Genomic DNA, 18,977 nt, shown 5'->3' with positions numbered 1-18,977 from the left:
GTGAAATGTAAACTCCAAGGTACCACTCGTCTACCTGCATTCTCCATGGATGGTGACTATGTAATGGGTGGTGTTTTCGCCATACACTACAACATGCACACAGTGAAACATAACTACACCACCGTGCCTGAGCCACTAAGGTGCAAAGGGAGGTTAGTAAAACGGAGAAGTGGAGGATGAGAGGAAGTTAGACTGTGTGGTGAAATAAGTGTTTTAATGTATGATGTGCTTACGTTGCAAAGCTTTTGTGTAGTATTGCTAACACATATATATATATATATATATATATATATATACTTTTTTACTTTCTTTTTTTACATTAAGTGCCAAATCTCTATTTAACCATACATATTGCAGGTATTGTATTAAAAAATACTACAGAATAGTATACCCCTCTATATGAAAAAGACTATTTTGTTTTGTATTTCTTAACTGAATATACTAATTTATACACATTTAACAGTGTTAAATGTTTAGATTTAGTTGACTGTTGTTAATCCAGGCGTTAAGACTATTGTGAATGTTGGATTGATATCTAATTCTGTGTTATGAATTTTCTTGTTCAATTCAATTCAATTTATTTTTATATCACGTCAATCTTAACAGATTTTAACTCAAGAAGCTTTCCATACTGTATATAGCAGATCTAGACTGTACTCTATAATTTAGAGACCCAACAAGAGACCCCCCAACATGCACAAGGTGCGACAGTGGTAAGGAAAAAATGTCTTTAGTTCAGTTCTCCCATTTTATGAATTTCTGTTAAAATTGTGAATTGTCCTCATGTGTGCAGCATAAACTCCCGGCAGGTATTGTAATCAAAAAAATTACAGAATAGTATAGCCTTCTATATAAAAAAGAAAATTTTGTTTTGTATTTCTTAACCGGAAATACTAATTTATACACATTTAACAGTATTAAATGTTTAGATTTAGTTGACTGTTGTTAATCCAGGCATTAAGACTATTGTGAATGTTGGATTGATATCTATTTCTGTGTTATGAATTGTGTTGTTCAATTCAATTCAATTCATTTTTATATCACGTCAATCTTAAAAGAATTTAACTCAAGACACTTTTCATACTGTATATAGCAGGTCTAGACTGTACTCTATCATTTAGAGACCCAACAAGAGATCCCCCAGCATGCAGTAGATGCGACAGTGCTAAGAAAAAAATGTCTTTAGTTCAGATCTCCCATTTTATGACTTTCTGTTAAAATTGTGAATTGTCCTCATGTGTGCAGCATAAAGTCCCGTGAACTGCGCTTCTCACGTGCAATGGTCTTCGCCATCGAGGAGATTAATAACAGCACCGAGCTGCTGCCAGGCATCAAGCTCGGTTATCAGATCTACGACTCGTGCGCCTCGGTGCCCGTGGCGGTGCACGTGGCATTCCAGCTATCAAGCGGCCTGGACCCGGTGTTTTACACCGGCGACAACTGCTCGCAATCTGGTATGGTGATGGCTATCGTTGGTGACTCTGAGTCCACACCATCCATCAGCATGTCACACATCATCGGGCCCTTTAACATCCCTCAAGTAAATGTTTTGAATTTCTGGCTAACTATATGTGTTTAATAAGAGCAGTGCTGTTTTTTGTCTGCCCGTTAAATAATTACAATGTTGTTTTCCTTTAGGTGAGCCACTTTGCCACTTGTGCATGCCTGTCCGATAAGCAGCAGTACCCGAGTTTTTTCAGAACAATCCCCAGTGACCAGTTCCAGGCTGACGCGCTGGCCAAGTTGGTAAAACACTTTGGCTGGACTTGGATAGGTGCTGTCCGGTCAGATTCGGACTATGGCAACAATGGCATGGCGTCTTCCCTGGACGCAGCACACAAAGAAGGGATCTGTGTGGAGTACTCTGAATCTTTCTATCGGACCAATCAACGTAGTAGGATCCAGAGGGTAGCTGATGTTATCCGCAGGTTTCTACATCACTGATTGTGCTTTTGTTCACTGTGCTGACACTGACCTGCTGCACACAAAACTACAACAATGTTCAGTCAAATATAACACAGAAGATTATTTTCTTATCTAAGTTGCAAATTGGAATATATTTTTTTCATCATGTTTATGTATCTCATATTAATTAATATAGGCCTATTGTTCTAAAAAATAGAGTCAGTGAGGCCAAACACGAATATCTCTCATGTTTGTTTATTTCAACTATCTGGATACATATTTAAAAACTTTATTTGTGCATTTATGTTGGTATAATACATTGCACTATCACACATCTCTCTAGGTCAACTGCTACGGTCGTTGTGGCATTTTCATCTGCTGGAGACATGAGGATTCTGCTGGAGGAGCTGTCACTCAAGCATTCTCCACCTCGCCAGTGGATAGGCAGTGAGTCCTGGGTAACCGACCCAGACTTGCTGAGGTTCAGCTTCTGTGCTGGAGCCATCGGATTTGGCATTGAGCAATCTGTCATCCCAGGTCTGAGAGACTTCCTGCTGGATCTCTCTCCCCCTAAAATGGCTGCCTCTCCGGTGCTTACTGAGTTCTGGGAGGATACATTCAACTGCAGGCTGGGAACAAGTGAGAAAGTTATGCTTATTTTTAACACATGTGACACTCACAGTTGAATCCTTGTGTGTGTTGTGTTCTTCTGATTGTCTGAGTGGAGCAGCAGCAGCTTTTAAACAAAATCCAAGATTTTAATTGAAAGGGACATTTATGTTATAGAACAAAGATGAAGTGCACATATGGTGCATCTCTATGAGTAATCTCACTTAATATGATGAACTGTCAGGTCAAGTTTATGCACTCTGCTGTATTGGAGTAGATTTTGTCCGAATGTGGTTGCAGTAGTTTTACAATGTCAACACTGAAGCCCTGAACACAAGCACACAGTGTATAGACAGTCTCTAGACCACCAAGCTAAATAATGATTAAACATTGTACTTACTAGGATGTATCAGTTACATTGTATATGTAAGTAGGGTATAGTTCTAATAAGGCTGTTGTACTGACAGTGATTCAAGATCATTTATTTGTTTAATTAAAGGTAAAGCCCTTTTGCCTTTTAATAATGTGACTAATTGTCTGATGACTCATTTGTGTTAACGTCAGCCAGTATACATTTAGATACAAAAACATAGGTCCAGATATAAACTGAAATAGCAAGTATTTAAAAATAACAGATAAAGACATGTCTGCAAAAAAGTGCATTGAAATATAATGTAAAACAAGCATGTTTTATAAATAAATTAAAACAACACAGATAGAGTTTGTACTAGACACTTTTGGCAGGTTAAGTAAAACAAAAAATAACAATAACACAAGAAAGTATGATGATATCATAGTCATGGCTAAAAAACACCTGCCTCTGTCTCTGTGTGTTTTTAGGCGCAGCCTCAGACAAGAGTGTGTGTGATGGAACTGAAGACATAGAGACGATCCAGAGCCCGTACACTGACACATCTCAGCTCAGAATCACTAACATGGTGTACAAGGCTGTGTATGCAATAGCACATGCCATTCATAATGCAGTGTGTCAGGAAACAAATTCTATAACTCAGTGTGACAAATTTGCCAGGATTGAGTCCAAAGAGGTCAGTTGAAACAAATACGTAACACCCCGATCTCATTTTTAAACTATGAAATTAAATATTGATTAAAAAAATATGATTTAATTTCTTTTACTTTTACTTCATCATCACAGGTTCTGACGCAGATGAAGAAAGTCAATTTTTCCCAAAATGGTTATGATGTGTCATTTGATGCCAACGGGGATCCTGTGGCCACATACGAGCTGGTTAACTGGCAAAAAACTGAAAGTGGCAGCATTGAGATGGTGACAGTAGGGCACTACGATGCATCACTGCCGGTGGGCCAGGAGTTCCGTATAAACAGGAACCTCACCTGGGTGAAGGGTGGCACACAAGTAAGGAGCCCAATAGCAATAATTTAACTCATTCAAATTTGATGATCTTAAAGGGTATTATATGTGGTTTTGGTCCCTCTTATCCATACTGACTGTGAAGAGATCCATGCCAAAGTTGGTGTTTTCAGTATGAAATCCCCAATTTATATTTTTCAAAAAACTGTTCCTCTGCTGAGCTGCTTCACAGGGATAGTAACAAAGTTTACAAAATAGTAACCATAGTTCTATAAGCAATTGATGCTAACATACGCACGTCAATATATTTTTATATTTTATTACAGAATGCAACAAAAAGCAAGGTAATTATTCACGTAATGAGGTTGAATTTTTGAATTTGGAATTGCGCCTATATTTATGATACAACAACGGAGAGGCTCCGTAGTCCGAACCAAAATGGTAAACTTTATTACTCCTTTCAACCTTGACAAAGGCAGCTTAAATTAGATCCACTCCTACTGTAAGTGTGGCTCCGTCTATTTCTTGAAAATGCCCACTTAAGCTATAGAGTCCATGCATGTAGTTGACGCGTGTTTCAATAAAACTCCGTAGTCCATGTTCTTGTTTAAAGCGTTTACTGAAAATCTTTTTGAGGTCTTTAAACACAAAAATGGTAACAAAATATCAAAAACATAAGCAGTAAAAAAGGTAAGAACAGGTGTATTAAGCACATAAAGCAAAATGTAAATTATCCACAGTTATTTCTCTACTGAACAAATGGCTCTTACATAACCTGCCCCTAATTGACTAGGCTGTTAGTATATCAATTATCAAATATAAACGCTTAGAGACATTGTCTACTTTATAAAACAAGCTATAAATCTTTCTTCCAGGTTTTAAAGATACATATTTGCTTTAACCTAAACAGATAAATGTTTTTTAACTTATTCAGTCTCTTTTGATCTTCACAATGCCTCCTCCAAGAGGTATATCTTCGTAATGGGTCTCTCCAATGTGCTTGTCTTCGTCTGAACACAGACACTGCGGACTGTTCCTTTCGAGTCTGGCATTATCTTGACAATTTTTCCCATTAGCCAAGAATTCCGTGGAGCGGCGGAGTCTACGCTGAGAACAACGTCTCCGAGGTTGAAATTCCTTCTTGTTGTGCTCCATTCTTGTCCTTCCTGCAGGAAAGGCAGGTACTCCTGAGTCCAGCTGCGCCATAATAGATCCGCCATATACTGAATTTGTCTCCAGCGGCGACGAACATATAGATCATACTTTGAAAAGATACCTGGGGTGATATTTGGCTGTGTCTTTTGACCTCTGAGTCTTCTTCTGTAGAGTTGCTGGACTGGTCTGGGCGTTCTCGACATTCACACTTTGGTCTTAACAGGAATTCTGGTCCCTGTATCCAGTTGTTGCTCCGTAGCAGATTCTCAGCACTTAATCCTCTTGAAACCTGATCTGCAGGGTTGTCAGCCGTGTTCACGTATTTCCACTGAGAAGGCTTTTTTAGCTTCTTTAATGAATGAGACTCTGTTAGCCACAAATGTCTTATATTGAGCAGTATTGTTTTCGATATACTAAGCACTGTGACACTGTCTGTCCAAAAAATGTATTCGTCCAGCTGCAACTGCAGCTCATGTTGAAGCATCTTATCCATTTTCACAGCTATTACCGCTGCTGTCAATTCCATCCTGGGAACGGTGACCAGCTTGAGTGGTGCCACTCTCAACTTTCCCATCAGGAATGAAGTGACCTTCTGGTCCTCTTCGTTGGTCAGCAGTAGGTATGATACTGCGCCGTAACCATCGTTGCTGGCATCAGAAAAATGGTGTAGTTGCACTGACTTGATGTCACCAGATCCTGGGGGCTTAATACACCTTTTGACACCAAAAGATGACAGCTTTTACAAGCCTACCAACCACTTTTTCCATATTTTTGCTTGTTCTTCAGACCCTTCTTCATCCCATGCCTTTTTCTCTTTGCAAAGTTCTCTTAGAAGGAGCTTGGCAGGTAGGATGAAAGGTTCCAGAAATCCCAGCGGGTCATAAGCTGAGTGTATAACTGACAGGATCCCTCTCCTGGTGCATGGCTTTTCCTGTATTTCAATTTTGAGCTTAAAGGTGTCAGAGTTTGTGCACCATTGGACACCTAACACCCTTTCCATGGGTAACTGGACATTGTCAAGGTCGAGATCTTTAATCTCTGAAGCTCTGTCTTCTTCTGGGATCGACATTAGCAATGCGAGTTGCATGAGTTGCTTGTCCATTTGGTCAAACGGAATCCTCCACTGCGGCATAATGTCATCAAGTCCTTAGCAAGAGCAACAGCATGCTCGTCGGCAGACACTGAGCTCAGGCAGTAGTCAACGTAAAAGGTGTTTAAGATAGTCTCAACAGCTTCAGGTGCAGCCCTCGCCTTTCTGTCTTCAGCTGTCCTTCGCAGTGCAAATGAGGCGCAGCTAGGGGAGGAAGTTGCTCCAAACAGTTGCAAGCACATTCTGTACTCTGCTGGTTCTGAGTTCAGGTTGCCATCTGGCCACCACAGGAACCGCAACAGATCTGAATCCTTTTCAGGCACTCTTACTTGGTAAAACATGGATTTGATGTCTGCCATCATGCCTATTGTTTCCTTCCTGAACCTTGTCAGAACTCCAACAAGAGTATTTGTTAGGTCGGGGCCTTGGAGGAGTTGATTTTTCAGTGATACTCCTCGATACGATGCCGTAAAGTCGAAAACAACTCTTAATTTCTTCTTTTTTGGATGGTATACTCCGTGGTGGGGAATAAACCATACTCTCCCACCATGGCTGTCTAGCTGCTCTTCAGGTACCCTTTTGGCATATCCCTTTTCCAGCAGATCTCTCATAAACACATTGTACTCCTTGTGGAAGTCAGGATTCCTGTGAAACTTCCTTTTGAGGCTTGTGACGTGAGTGCTCACCTTCTTTTCTGATCCCATAGTAGTGAGTAAGAGTTCCGCTTTCCTTCCTTGTAGGTTAAGCTGCTGCATGACCTCATCGGTACAGAAGGTTGCTGTGCTTCCTTGGTCTAAAAACGCATAGACCTGGATCACCTTGTCACTTCTTTTGGACTTTATTTTCACTGGTACTATTGAAAGGATATTTTCTCCATTACCTGCCCCAGTGTCTCTGCTGCTTTCATGTTCTGCTCCTACGAAGGCGCTGGTGACCTCGTTAGTGATTTCTGTATTCCTATTTTCATCCCTTTCCCACAGAACTGGGACTTCGTTCACGACATGCAAAATACTTGGGTGTTTTCCTGAACACTCCTGGCATTGCATTCTCTTATGACAATCTTTACTCATGTGACCTTGTGTGAGGCATCCAAAACAGGGTCCTTGTGATGTTAAGAATTAGATTCGGTCTCTGGGAGTCTGTTCTTTTATCTTCTCACAAAACTCCAAGGTGTGGCTTTTATGACAGTAAATGCAGGGGTTTTGGAAAACATCAGATAGTTTGGCTGAACCATACTTCTTTTCTTGTGGTTGTTGAGCACCACTGTGTCTTCCAGCCGGAGAGACACTTGTAGCAAAACTGATCCTCTTCGGGTTACTTTTCTTAATGTTTATCTTAGGCTTCCCCTTTCCTTCTACACTGACATCCAAAATATCTCCGAAAAGTGGGTCGTTGCTAACCTTTGCTTGCCAGTTGATGAAATCCACCAGGTCAGAAAACCTGGTTCTTCTTCCTGTTTTTGTTTGGATTTCATATGCTCGATTTCTCCACCATTCTTTTAGTTTGAAGGGGAGTTTTGAGATGACAGTCTTCATATTGCTAGGGTTGTCCAGCTCATCCATGTAATCCACGTCGCTCATAGTGTTTCAACATCCTATCTGGAACAAAGCATATGCATTTAATGCTTTCCGGTCTTCAGATTTTATCTGAGGCCATTCAAGAGCTTTATTTATCAAGGCTGTGGTGATTCGCAGCTCATCTCCATACTGTTGTTGAAGGAGCCTCCTAGCTTCTCTGTAACCTTCATCTGGCCACATGCGTTCACAACTACGAACAAGGTTAAGAGGTTCTCCACTTGTGAACTGCTGCAGGTAGAACAACCTATCCTGTGCACTAGCAGTCTTGTTCTCAATAGTCTGTTCGAATGCCCTTATAAACGAATGGTAGCTGAGTGGATCTCCTGAGAAAGATGAAACATCTCTCTGTGGGAGTTGTGACATGTTTTGCTGCTTGACTAGCATTTCTGTTAACTCATTTTGGCGCTGCATTATTTTGGAGATGCCATCAGAGGAACCTGCTTGCTGTGAAGGGTCTGGAGGCACTGTTGAACTAGCTGCTCTCTGAGGAGGGGGTACTGTTGAACTGGCTGCTTTATGAGGTGAAGCTCTGTGATGAACATTGACAGTCTGAGCTGGGTGCTTTGTGCCTACAGGTGCTGCAAAACTTGCTTGTGTCTCACTATCTTCATCTTTAACATAAGTGACCTTCAAACTCGTTCTGTACTTGCTTTTTGACTCGTAATATTCATTCATGCCATCTTGACCATCTTCATAATCTGCATACACCTTTATCTTGGCATCTGATGCAGCAATCTTGTCATCTAGCTCCACCTGCTCTTTGTGCGCCTTTAAGCGTGTCTCTTCCATCTCAATGTCTTGTCGTTTCTTTAAAAAGGCAGCACGTGCTAACAGCTCTTCCCGCTCTGCCTGCAGCTTCAAACGAGCAGAACTTGCACTGGATGCTTGTGACGCATGGCTAAGCACAGAGCTTCTCTTGGATATACGACTGATGACCTCTGAGATGCTATCACTTGGCCTTATGTCATCATCATCCTCATAATTGTTGCCATCATCATGTCAATCATCAATGTCTCTTAATATTTTCAATCCAATCCTCTGTTTTCTGAACAAAGTTCTCAAAGTCCACACATTTGGGCATGTACCAGTTACACTGCTCCTCTTCTTTATCTTTATCTTCATCTTCGAGAAGAGTTAATATTTCTGCATTAAGATCTTTAAATACTCTAAAGAACTTCCAAAAGATAAATAATTCTTCATCTTTAATTACTTCAGCATTAACTTTATCTTTCTTGAGGGTTTCAATCTCCCTCCTTTTACGTGTGAGATGCGGAAGCTTGCCTTTTCTCTCATTCTTAAGCCTGTTTAGTTTTTCTTCCACAGCCTTAACTGTGGGCTTTGGCTCCCTCTTCTGGCCGTTGTCTGCAACTTCTATTCTCTACTGTGTCACTCTTGCCAAGGTTTAATGCACACAAAACTGACTTGTTTTCTTCAAAACGACAGCTTCTCACTCTTCTACAATATGTTCACAGACGTTTTCAAGAGTTTTAATATGTGCACTCCAAAGAATGACAACTGCAGATTAGTTGCAAAACGGTTTGAGGCTTAATTAAACATGGCTCCTGAAGGTAAGGACATTGTAAACTGAAATCCTCTTGTACTCACTTTCCTTTAGTGCACAGCGATGAAAATCAACGTGGCTCTTATATCCTTGTTACGTGAAGAATTATGTCCATAATCCACGTCTCTTTACAAGGGATACATATACTTTGTTTCCTTAACGAGCGATAGACTTTGACTAATGTAAGTGTGGCTCCGTCTATTTCTTGAAAATGCCCACTTAAACTATAGAGTCCAAGCATGTAGTTGAAGCGTGTTTCAATAAAACTCTGTAGTCCATGATCTTCGTTTCAACCGTTTACTGAAAATCTTTCTGAGGTCTTCAAATACAAAGATGGCTGGCTGCAGTCACAATTGGTCCTTATTGAGCACACTGCAATGAAACTACAGAGCTACTTATCTCAAGCAAATAAAACAAAATGTAAATTATCCACAGTTATTTCTCTACTGAACAAATGGCTCTAACACCTACCAGTCTTACCTTTTACAATAAAAGACCTTGATATATAATATTCACAGATGAGTATTTTTGTGACGTTTATTCGTCAAGCCCCCAGTGTGTATTGGCCTTAACTTTGGAAGATAACCACTTGATTTGTCAAATGGCTTTAAGAGGGGATTTCTCACAACTAGTATGGACAGGAGGAATGGTTACAGTTACCAATACAACTTTCAGTACACATATTGGCATATGAGTATTGTTTTAAGACAGACTTGAAAACATGTGAACCTCTCCTTTAAACCTCAGAGTTTCAGAGCACACCTGAATATGTGACTTTGTTTGTATCTATGTGCCAGGTGCCTGTGTCAGTGTGTACTGATAGCTGTCCTCCAGGAACTCGTAAAGTGCTGCAGAAAGGAAAACCCATCTGCTGTTATGACTGTATACTGTGTCCTGAGGGAGAGATTAGCAATGCAACAGGTATTTTTTATTTTTTTTTCTAAAGTATATCTACTACATTGAATATGACAGCTAAAAGCCCTTTTTGTTTATTTTTTTTCAGATTCCCCTGATTGTTTCCCTTGCCACAAGGAGTTCTGGCCTAATGCAGAGAAAGACACATGCCTCCCCAAGCCTGTAGAGTTTCTTTCTTTCAACGAGGTCCTGGGAATCATCCTGACTGCATTCTCAGTCGGTGGCGCCTTTCTTGCCATTATAACAGCGGCTGTGTTTTATCATCACAGGACATCCCCGATTGTCAGGGCCAACAACTCTGAGCTGAGCTTCCTGCTGCTCTTCTCACTGACTCTATGTTTCTTATGTTCATTAACTTTCATTGGAGTGTTACCCACACACTGAATGATGAGACAGGGTTTTCTCATCCAGGTGCCAGGTACATTTATTCAGCTGTAAACATAGTAAAAAGAACAGTCAAGGATGAATGCCGGCTTTGTTCTCTACTGCTTTCCTGACTGTTATGCTACGACTGCGCTGACTTCCGGCTACAGAAGAATAAGAGCGCCAGTCGCTGACATATCAAAGCCACTACCGCCACCTACTGGTCAATACAAAATGTTGTCTTAGAATTACTTGACACTAAAGCAGGTGGGTTTACTGTCCTTTGTACTGTCTTTTAAGTGACACCAAGCGCTTTAAAAATAATAATGGTAATAATAATAATAATTACAAAAATAACCATGGCGGGGGTACCAAAATAATGACATACAGGTTTCTGGGCACAATCCTTAACCCTAAAATGTCCAGGGTGCCACACCCTCCCCTACTTAAGAAAAATAAAAAATGTATTACATTTTTTTTTCTTAACTCCACACACACCTATAACTGTACTACTGGTGTCTCTGCTTGAATAATCACCGTGGTTACATACACCAATAGCAAATACCTGTCCAATTAAGGTATTCTTCACACCATGTTCAATTAGACACAGTTAAAACTCATAGAAGAAGTTAGTACTGATCAATTGATACACAACACAAAATATTGTCGAGGGTAACCATTCTTTTCCATTCAAGATCCATAAACATGTACACCTCCTTAGGAGGAATTCTCTACTGTAACTAGACTCACTTATCGGCCAACATTTCACTATAGTCTGTTACCACCTTTCTCATGTTTACATATTAAGACACCATAACGTGTGTTTGTCACCATCTCAGTTTCAATTTATGACACCACATTATGTACTTTAAGATGCGCGTTATATTCTTGTGTGTTGTTTACGATGTTGTTTTTTCACATTCTTGCTCTTATCATAACCTGTTATGAGTTTGTTACTCCAGTCTCTAGCGTATTGTCTTTATGTCTGTGGGCATCCAAGGTCTCCACAGTGTCTGGAAACAAGGTGTTGGTGTGTCCACCTCAATACTGTCCATACCAGCTTGTCTCACTGTAGGTTGTCCCAGTGCATCATACGTCAGCATACTTGGCCGTCGCCGCTCTCTCTGAGGGTGAACATGCCGTGCCACAGGTGATGACCCCTGTTCTGTGTCTGAGTCTCTGTCTCCTTGTTGATGTTGTTCTACATCAGATGTCTGCTCATGTAGGCTGTGTTGATCCTGTGTTGTCTGCAGCTGAAGTTCCTCCTCTCCTCCAGCATCCAGTCTTGCTTCACAGGCCTCTGTTTCAGGATTTGGAGCATTAACTCTGCCGTCATGGTTGTCCTGATATGGAACCCGCCACACAAATTCACCTTCATCCTCACTTTCCATATCCATGTCCTGAGGTAGTAGCCGTTGCTGAGTTTTCCCTCTGCTTTGTCTCAAGCCCCTCTTTCTTTTGTCCTGCTCTTCTCTCTCTGGTCTTTCAACAGGTAGGCTGTCACACGGAAGCAACAGATTTCTGTGTACTGTGCGGCTCTTACCTCCTCTCTCCGGCTTGACCTCATAAACAGGGATGTTAGGGCTCTTTTGACTGACCACCACATACATTGTATCCTCCCAGTGTGAACGAAGCTTGCCAGGCCCTCCTCTTTCAGTGAGGTTGCGGAGCAGGACTCTGTTGCCAGGATGAAGCTGGGCTCCGTAGGTCTTTTTGTCGTAGTATGTTTTGCCTCTAGAAGCTTCTTTCTGAGCTGCTGTTCCTGCAATCTCATAAGCCTCTTTCATCCGTGACTGCCATTTAGCCACATACTCCTCATAGCTAACTTGTTGCTCCTGTGATGGTAAGTTGAACAAGATATCCACAGGGAGTCTGGGAGTGCGGCCGAACAACAAAAAGTAAGGGGAGAACCCAGTAGCGTCGCTCCGAGTGCAGTTGTAGGCGTGCACTACTTTCGCCAGTGAGTTCTTCCAGTCAGCCTTTTCAGCATCAGTCAGTGTTCTCAGCATGGACAGAAGAGTTCTATTGAAACGTTCCACTTGTCCATTACCTTGTGGGTGATATGGAGTAGTGTGAGAGCCACGCATGCCACAGACCTGTTGCAGCTGGGAAAACATCTTGTTCTCAAATTCCCGGCCCATGTCGTGATGGATTCTTGCTGGGAAGCCGAAATTGAGGGCAAAGTCATCAAAGACTTTTTCCACCACTGTCTTAGCTGATTTGTTTTTTGTTGCGTACGCTTGTGCGAAGCGTGTAAAGTGATCCATCACCACTAGAATGTATTCATAGCCATGTTTACAGGTCTCCAGATGTAAAAAGTCAATTGACACAAGCTCAAAAGGATAGGTAGTGGTAATGGGGGTCAGTGGGGCTCTGGTGGGCTTACTTGGCCGTTTCCTCTTCAGACATTCACAGGCATGCATCACAAAGTGTTCCACATCACTTTGCATTCGGGGCCAGTAGAACCTGTCTCTTATTAGTCCCAGTGTTCTTTCTGCCCCCAAATGTCCCATTTCTTTATGCAGTTCTCTGAACACAGTGTCATGGTGCTCTTTGGGAAGGAGGAGCTGATCTCTGCCATTAGCTCTCCTGTAGAGGACTCCGTCATCATTTACATGTAGTCTGCTCCACTGTCTCAACAAGATTTTTACATCAGGTGACTCTGCTTTTAAAGTACGACCTTTTGGCAGATAGTTGTTGGCTTTGTAATGCATGACACGACCAATCACAGCATCTTGATCTTGACTCACTCTGATTTCCTCTTGTGAGAGAGACTTTCCAACAGACAGTGATGTGGTGTCTTGCACTAGGCTGATGGCATTCTGGCTGACTACCGTGGTCTCGTGAAAAGAGCTTTTCCTCTGTATCACAGTGCTCTCCACGGCAGCCCTGATCACATCCTGTTGTACCTCTGCTGTGCACTGGTCCATGTACTGGTTGATGTTGAGTGGTAACCTTGAGAGACCGTCAGCATCTGCATTCCTCTTGCCTGGTCGGTACCTGATCGTGAAGTTGAAGTCAGCCAATTCACCCACCCACCGATAGCCTGTAGCATTTAGTTTTGCAGTTGTGAGGACATATGTCAGGGGGTTATTGTCCGTGTAGACGACGAAATGTGGGGCATAATAAAGATAGTCACGAAAGCGTTCACAAATTGACCACTTTAAGGCCAAGAATTCCAGCTTTCCAGAATGCATATGATAGTTTTTCTCAGGGGATGTTAATGTCCGTGAACCATATGCAATCACCTTCATCTTGCCTTCTCGTTTCTGGTACAACACAGACCCCAAGCCCTCTTGTGAAGCATCACAGTGGAGTATGAATGGCTCTGCAAAATCAGGATAGCTCAAAATAGGTGGCTCTATTAGACAGTCAATCAACCTATTAAAAGCATCTTGGTGGCTCTGGGTCCAACAAATAGGTGTATTGGGTGGTGGTCGGCCCCTCTGTTTTGCACTAACCTTTTTTCCCTTTGTTCTTAGCACAGGTGGTGGAGCTCTGTCTGGAGGCAGGGTCAGAAGCTGGTACAGCGGTTTTGCTAACTTAGAGAAGTTTGGGATATAGGCCCTGTAATAGGAGAGGAAGCCAAGGACTCTGCTCAACTCCCCTACTGTGGATGGTGGTCGGTCTTTCAGAGCTTGAACAGGAGCTATTTCAGCTGGATCCATGGTGTATCCTTCTTCTGACACCATCCGCCCGAGAAAGCGAACTTTCCGCTTGAATACATCACATTTCTTTGGACTCAATTTGACACCATGTTTTTGGTATCTCTGCAGGACAGCACGGATGTGGTCTACATGACCGTCAAATGAAGGAGAGTGAACTAGGTTGTCATCTAAATATGGCTGACAGGTGACATCACGAAGGCCCCTCAGACAGTCCTCCATACTCCTTTGGAACTCTGCTGGAGCTGAGCTAAGGCCAAAGGGTATGCGGTTCCATTGGTATAAGCCCCAGGGTGTTATAAAGGCTGTGAGGTGGCGACTTTCAGGGTCCAGGAACCCCTGATGATATGCTTTGCCCTGATCAAGAACTGAAAACCAGGAGCTGCCGTGCAGGGAGTCTAGCATGTCCTGGATCCTTGGAATCGGGTGTCTGTCTGGTACAGATTTCCTGTTGAGTTCTCTGTAATCGCAGCACAGCCTCAATTCACCTGACTTCTTGCGAACACAGACGATCGGGGAGGAGTAGGGTGACCTTGACTCTGAAATCCACCCACGATTCAGCAGATCTTGGAGGTATTCCTTCACCTCTTGGTGCAGCGGTTTTGGCACTGACATGTAGGTTTTTCGAACAGGTATGGTGTCATGCAGTGTGATGTGCACATTTAAGGTGGGAATACATCCAACATCCTGGTCATCATAAGCAAAAGCATGACATTCCTCTTGTAACATCTGTCTCGTAATCTGCTGCTGCTCTTCACTTAGATGGTCTAGTTTCACTGGAGGATCCCACTGGGATGGCTTTTGGCTGTGTTGTGTGTTGCTGATTACCTCATTTAGCTGAATGGGAGGCTGTGCTGTATTTTGTCTAGCTGTCTCCGGTGTCTTATCAGCTGTCTCTGGTGTCTCGTCAGAGGACTCCACTGTGATGGGATATACTGCCTTTATTTCCTCTAGGTGTCCCAGAATGGTGCGAGGGATTAAGGTGACATCAAGCTTGCTGATGTTAGCAACTGAGACAGGGATGTGTACTGACCTTCCCTCACTGATAGTGACCAGTCCCTCTTGGATGACTAGACCCTCAGGCAGCTGTGACAGCACATCAGGAACAAACAACAGACTTTGTCCTGCAAACTGGGCTCCAACATGTGCACGGACATAGGTAGTGGTTATCTGTTCAGCAGCCAGGTGTATTCCCCTCTTCCCTGTCTGCACTGTCCCCACACATGGGCTCTGATCTGTGTGTAGTACCTTTAGCACTGCCTTAGCTGTTTTCACTGACACTGAGAAAATGCGGCTGATCCTCTGGTAGTGTTGTGACCATGGCTGTCGCTTTCCCCACTTACCCACTACTTCTTCTATCACGTTGAATCCTATAATGGGTTGTTCTGCCACGTTGGGATCACTGGATACTAACATGGGAACTAATAGTGTCTTTTCTGGATGAGTGTCACAGTCCAAATGAAACTCAGTTTCGATCCACCCATCATATGGGATTTCACTCCCATTTGCAGCTAATGCCACCAGCGGTTCTGTCCCCAAAAGCTCAGTAAGCGGCCTGACAGTGCTGTGTGGAAGGTGTTTTTTTCGCCAGTCATTATTGATGAGACTTGCCTGAGCACCAGTGTCCCATAGAGCCTCGACAGGTACATTGTCTAGATGGCACTGGACCATGCATCTTCTCCCGATGAGACTGATGAGCTTGGCTTGACGTTGTGAAGGCACATAACTTGTGGATGTGTCACTTCTGAGGTTGCTGCTGTCTGGCAGTGGGGTGGCAGATAGGGTGTCTGTGTGATCATTTCGCTCTTGAGAAGGTGAGGAGGTGTTTTGCAGAGAAACAGAATTTACCTGGGACCTGGAGAGTGGGTGGGCTACTGTGGGTCCCGCATCAGCAGCCCCCTCCCGTTTCCCTGCGTGAATCTGCCCTGCCTGCAACCACGAGAAAGATGGCCTTCTAGCCCACAGCGATAACAGTGTCTACATGTGTCGCCGGCCTGAGCCTCTCTGCATGCCTGGCATCCTCTTGCCCACCTTGCAGCTGATGGTGGCCGGTTGTCTGTACTGGGTCTTGGCTTTGTTGCTTCTAGTGTCTCCTGAAACATTTTCTTCACCTCAAGAAATTCAGCCTTGAGGCCCTCAATAAGCTTGGTAGTCTCTGGATCAGGCTCTTTACTCTGTCCTTGTTTTTTCTTTGTGGAGACTACCACATCCCCTTTTGACTGTGTTTCATCATTTGAGTCTGTTTCATTGTTCAGACGCAAGTGACTGTTGTTAGGTCGCTGTTGCTGTTCTGTATGGATCTCATTTACTCTGGGAGGCTTGACTGTGATGTTTCTCCTAAGCTTATTTTGCCTCTCTAACTCGAGACTGGCAGCCTCATTTATCTTTTCTATCAGGACTTCATCTGTGACTTTATGGTTGCTAAGGTGAGGTTTCAGCTGAAACTTCACTGCCTCACTAAACATACCAGTCTCTAATGAGCGCAGAAACTTACGCTGGATTAAGTCTGGACTGAACTGTTCCCCTTCCTCCTCATCACCAGACTTCCAGAGCAGTTTCTCTCTGAGCTCGATTGCCCGGAACAAAAAGGCTTGAGCTGATTCCTTGGGATCTTGGGATATGTTCATGAGTCTATTGAGCAGGTCAGATGATGAGTCCACTTTGTAATGTCCTCTCAGTATGGTTCTCAATATGGAGAGTGTGAGGTCCCGCTTAACCTCCAGCAAGTCTCGAAGGTGAAGGCCAGGACTTACTGCTTTAATCACTGCTTCGATGATTTCAGTCTCTGTGTAGCCCTTCTTCCGCCCTGATTCAATCTGGTTCGTCAGACTGGTGAAAGATAATTTGTCCCTCTGTCCAGCCTCCCCTATCTGACCCCAAATCCGGAAATCTTTTCTCAAAGTCACTTCTGGTGCTGTGATGGGTGCAGGCTGAATGGCCTCCCTCTCTTTTAACGCTGTTGTGTTGCTCAGCTGGGTCCCCAGCACCTCAATCTTCTCCTCCAGAGCACGACGTGCCTCTGCCTGAGCCTGCTGAAGCTGTGTGTACTCTTGTCTCAGTCTCTCTAGTTCACTAGGCTCAGTTTGTTGTTTTTCTACTTTGTCACCGTCATTTCTTTGTAATGATTGTACATATAAAGAAAGTTCACTCAGAAACTGCTGGAACACGTGAGATTCCTCACTCTCTTCAATCTCGCTCAAAGTGCTCTCTGTTAACCGAATCAGGGCCCGACGGGATTGTTCTCTAAATCCCTCCCCTTTTGGTTCACTGCACTTGAGACGCTGGCACACATTGATGAGTTCTGGTTGCCCAAGTGTCCACAGCACTGCACTGATGTTGTCCTGGAGTTGCTCCATCTTTATCTTGTCTTCACTTGTCTAGATTCGTCTCTTTAGAAGGAACTGCATCTCTTTCTGCCGTCCAAACAGTCCCTCCTGGCTGGCTCGCCAGATTATGTTACCCACACACTGAATGATGAGACAGGGTTTTCTCATCCAGGTGCCAGGTACATTTATTCAGCTGTAAACATAGTAAAAAGAACAGTCAAGGATGAATGCCGGCTTTGTTCTCTACTGCTTTCCTGACTGTTATGCTACGACTGCGCTGACTTCCGGCTACAGAAGAATAAGAGCGCCAGTCGCTGACATATCAAAGCCACTACCGCCACCTACTGGTCAATACAAAATGTTGTCTTAGAATTACTTGACACTAAAGCAGGTGGGTTTACTGTCCTTTGTACTGTCTTTTAAGTGACACCAAGCGCTTTAAAAATAATAATGGTAATAATAATAATAATTACAAAAATAACCATGGCGGGGGTACCAAAATAATGACATACAGGTTTCTGGGCACAATCCTTAACCCTAAAATGTCCAGGATGCCACAGGAGCACCCTCTGAGTGGTCCTGCATGCTGCGCCACACAGCGTTTGGGATCACCTTCGTCCTCTGTATGTCTTGTGTTCTCGGAAAAACAATAGTAGTGTTAATGGCCTTCAGAGCTACACTCCCAGGTAGTAATGTCATGAAATGGTTTGGTCCTCCACAGCAAAGAATGACTGTAGTATCTTTCACGTTCATTCAAGTCTTAATATGTACTATTTGGTTGGTTCTTAGTCCTCCTTTTCCAATGAAAAACCTAACCACATACAAGGAGAGAATCATCCTGGAGTGTGCATTAGGCTCAGCTATTGGGTTCTGGGCTGTGCTCGGGTACATCGGCCTACTGGCTGTGTTTTGCTTTGTGTTAGCTGTCCTAGCCCGGAAGCTACCTGACAATTTTAATGAAGCCAAGCTGATCACCTTCAGCATGCTGATATTCTGTGCAGTCTGGATCACCTTTATCCCAGCGTATGTCAGCTCTCCTGGGAAGTTCACTGTGGCTGTGGAGATATTTGCCATTCTGGCCTCCAGTTTTGGACTCATAATGTGTATATTTGCTCCAAAGTGTTTTATCATTTTGTTTAAGCCAGAGAAGAACACCAAGAAACATTTAATGAACAAAAATCAATTCTAAAACATGTGACATTTGTGAAAAATTTAGAGTATAAAGCTTGTTGATTTAAATACTTACATTTAAAGTTAAATATCTTTAATGTATTATTAATTAGTCATTATGCCATTTTGAGAATGTCCTTTTAATGTGTTATTGTCTTATTTTCCACATATAATTTTATTATGAGCTGAAAATATTTACTAAAGTGAATAAATGGACTCAAAATGCACAATATAAATGCATCTTTCTCTTTCATAAAATGTTTATTATCAATAATATTCTTGTATCAGCATTATTTAATATGGAATTA

At 42.8% G+C, this 18,977-nt stretch overlaps 1 protein-coding gene across 1 annotated transcript; it reads left to right on the top strand.

Moving 5' to 3' along the window:
- Nucleotides 1–48: 48 nt before the first annotated feature.
- LOC141770948 (extracellular calcium-sensing receptor-like) lies at nt 49–18,688 on the top strand. The gene is made up of 9 exons (XM_074640800.1): nt 49–152; nt 1,246–1,540; nt 1,639–1,928; nt 2,249–2,544; nt 3,355–3,560; nt 3,671–3,892; nt 10,028–10,151; nt 10,234–10,511; nt 18,050–18,688. Exons 1-9 carry the CDS (start codon nt 64–66, stop codon nt 18,686–18,688), a joined length of 2,439 nt encoding a protein of 812 aa, XP_074496901.1. The 5' UTR covers nt 49–63.
- The last annotated feature ends 289 nt before the right edge of the window (nt 18,689–18,977 follow it).

This window comes from Sebastes fasciatus, chromosome 7, assembly GCF_043250625.1.
Source record: "Sebastes fasciatus isolate fSebFas1 chromosome 7, fSebFas1.pri, whole genome shotgun sequence".
Classification (NCBI taxonomy): Eukaryota; Metazoa; Chordata; class Actinopteri; order Perciformes; family Sebastidae; genus Sebastes; species Sebastes fasciatus.
The sequence above is the reverse complement of the archived record's forward strand: the minus strand, read 5'-3'. Positions and strand labels throughout refer to the sequence as shown.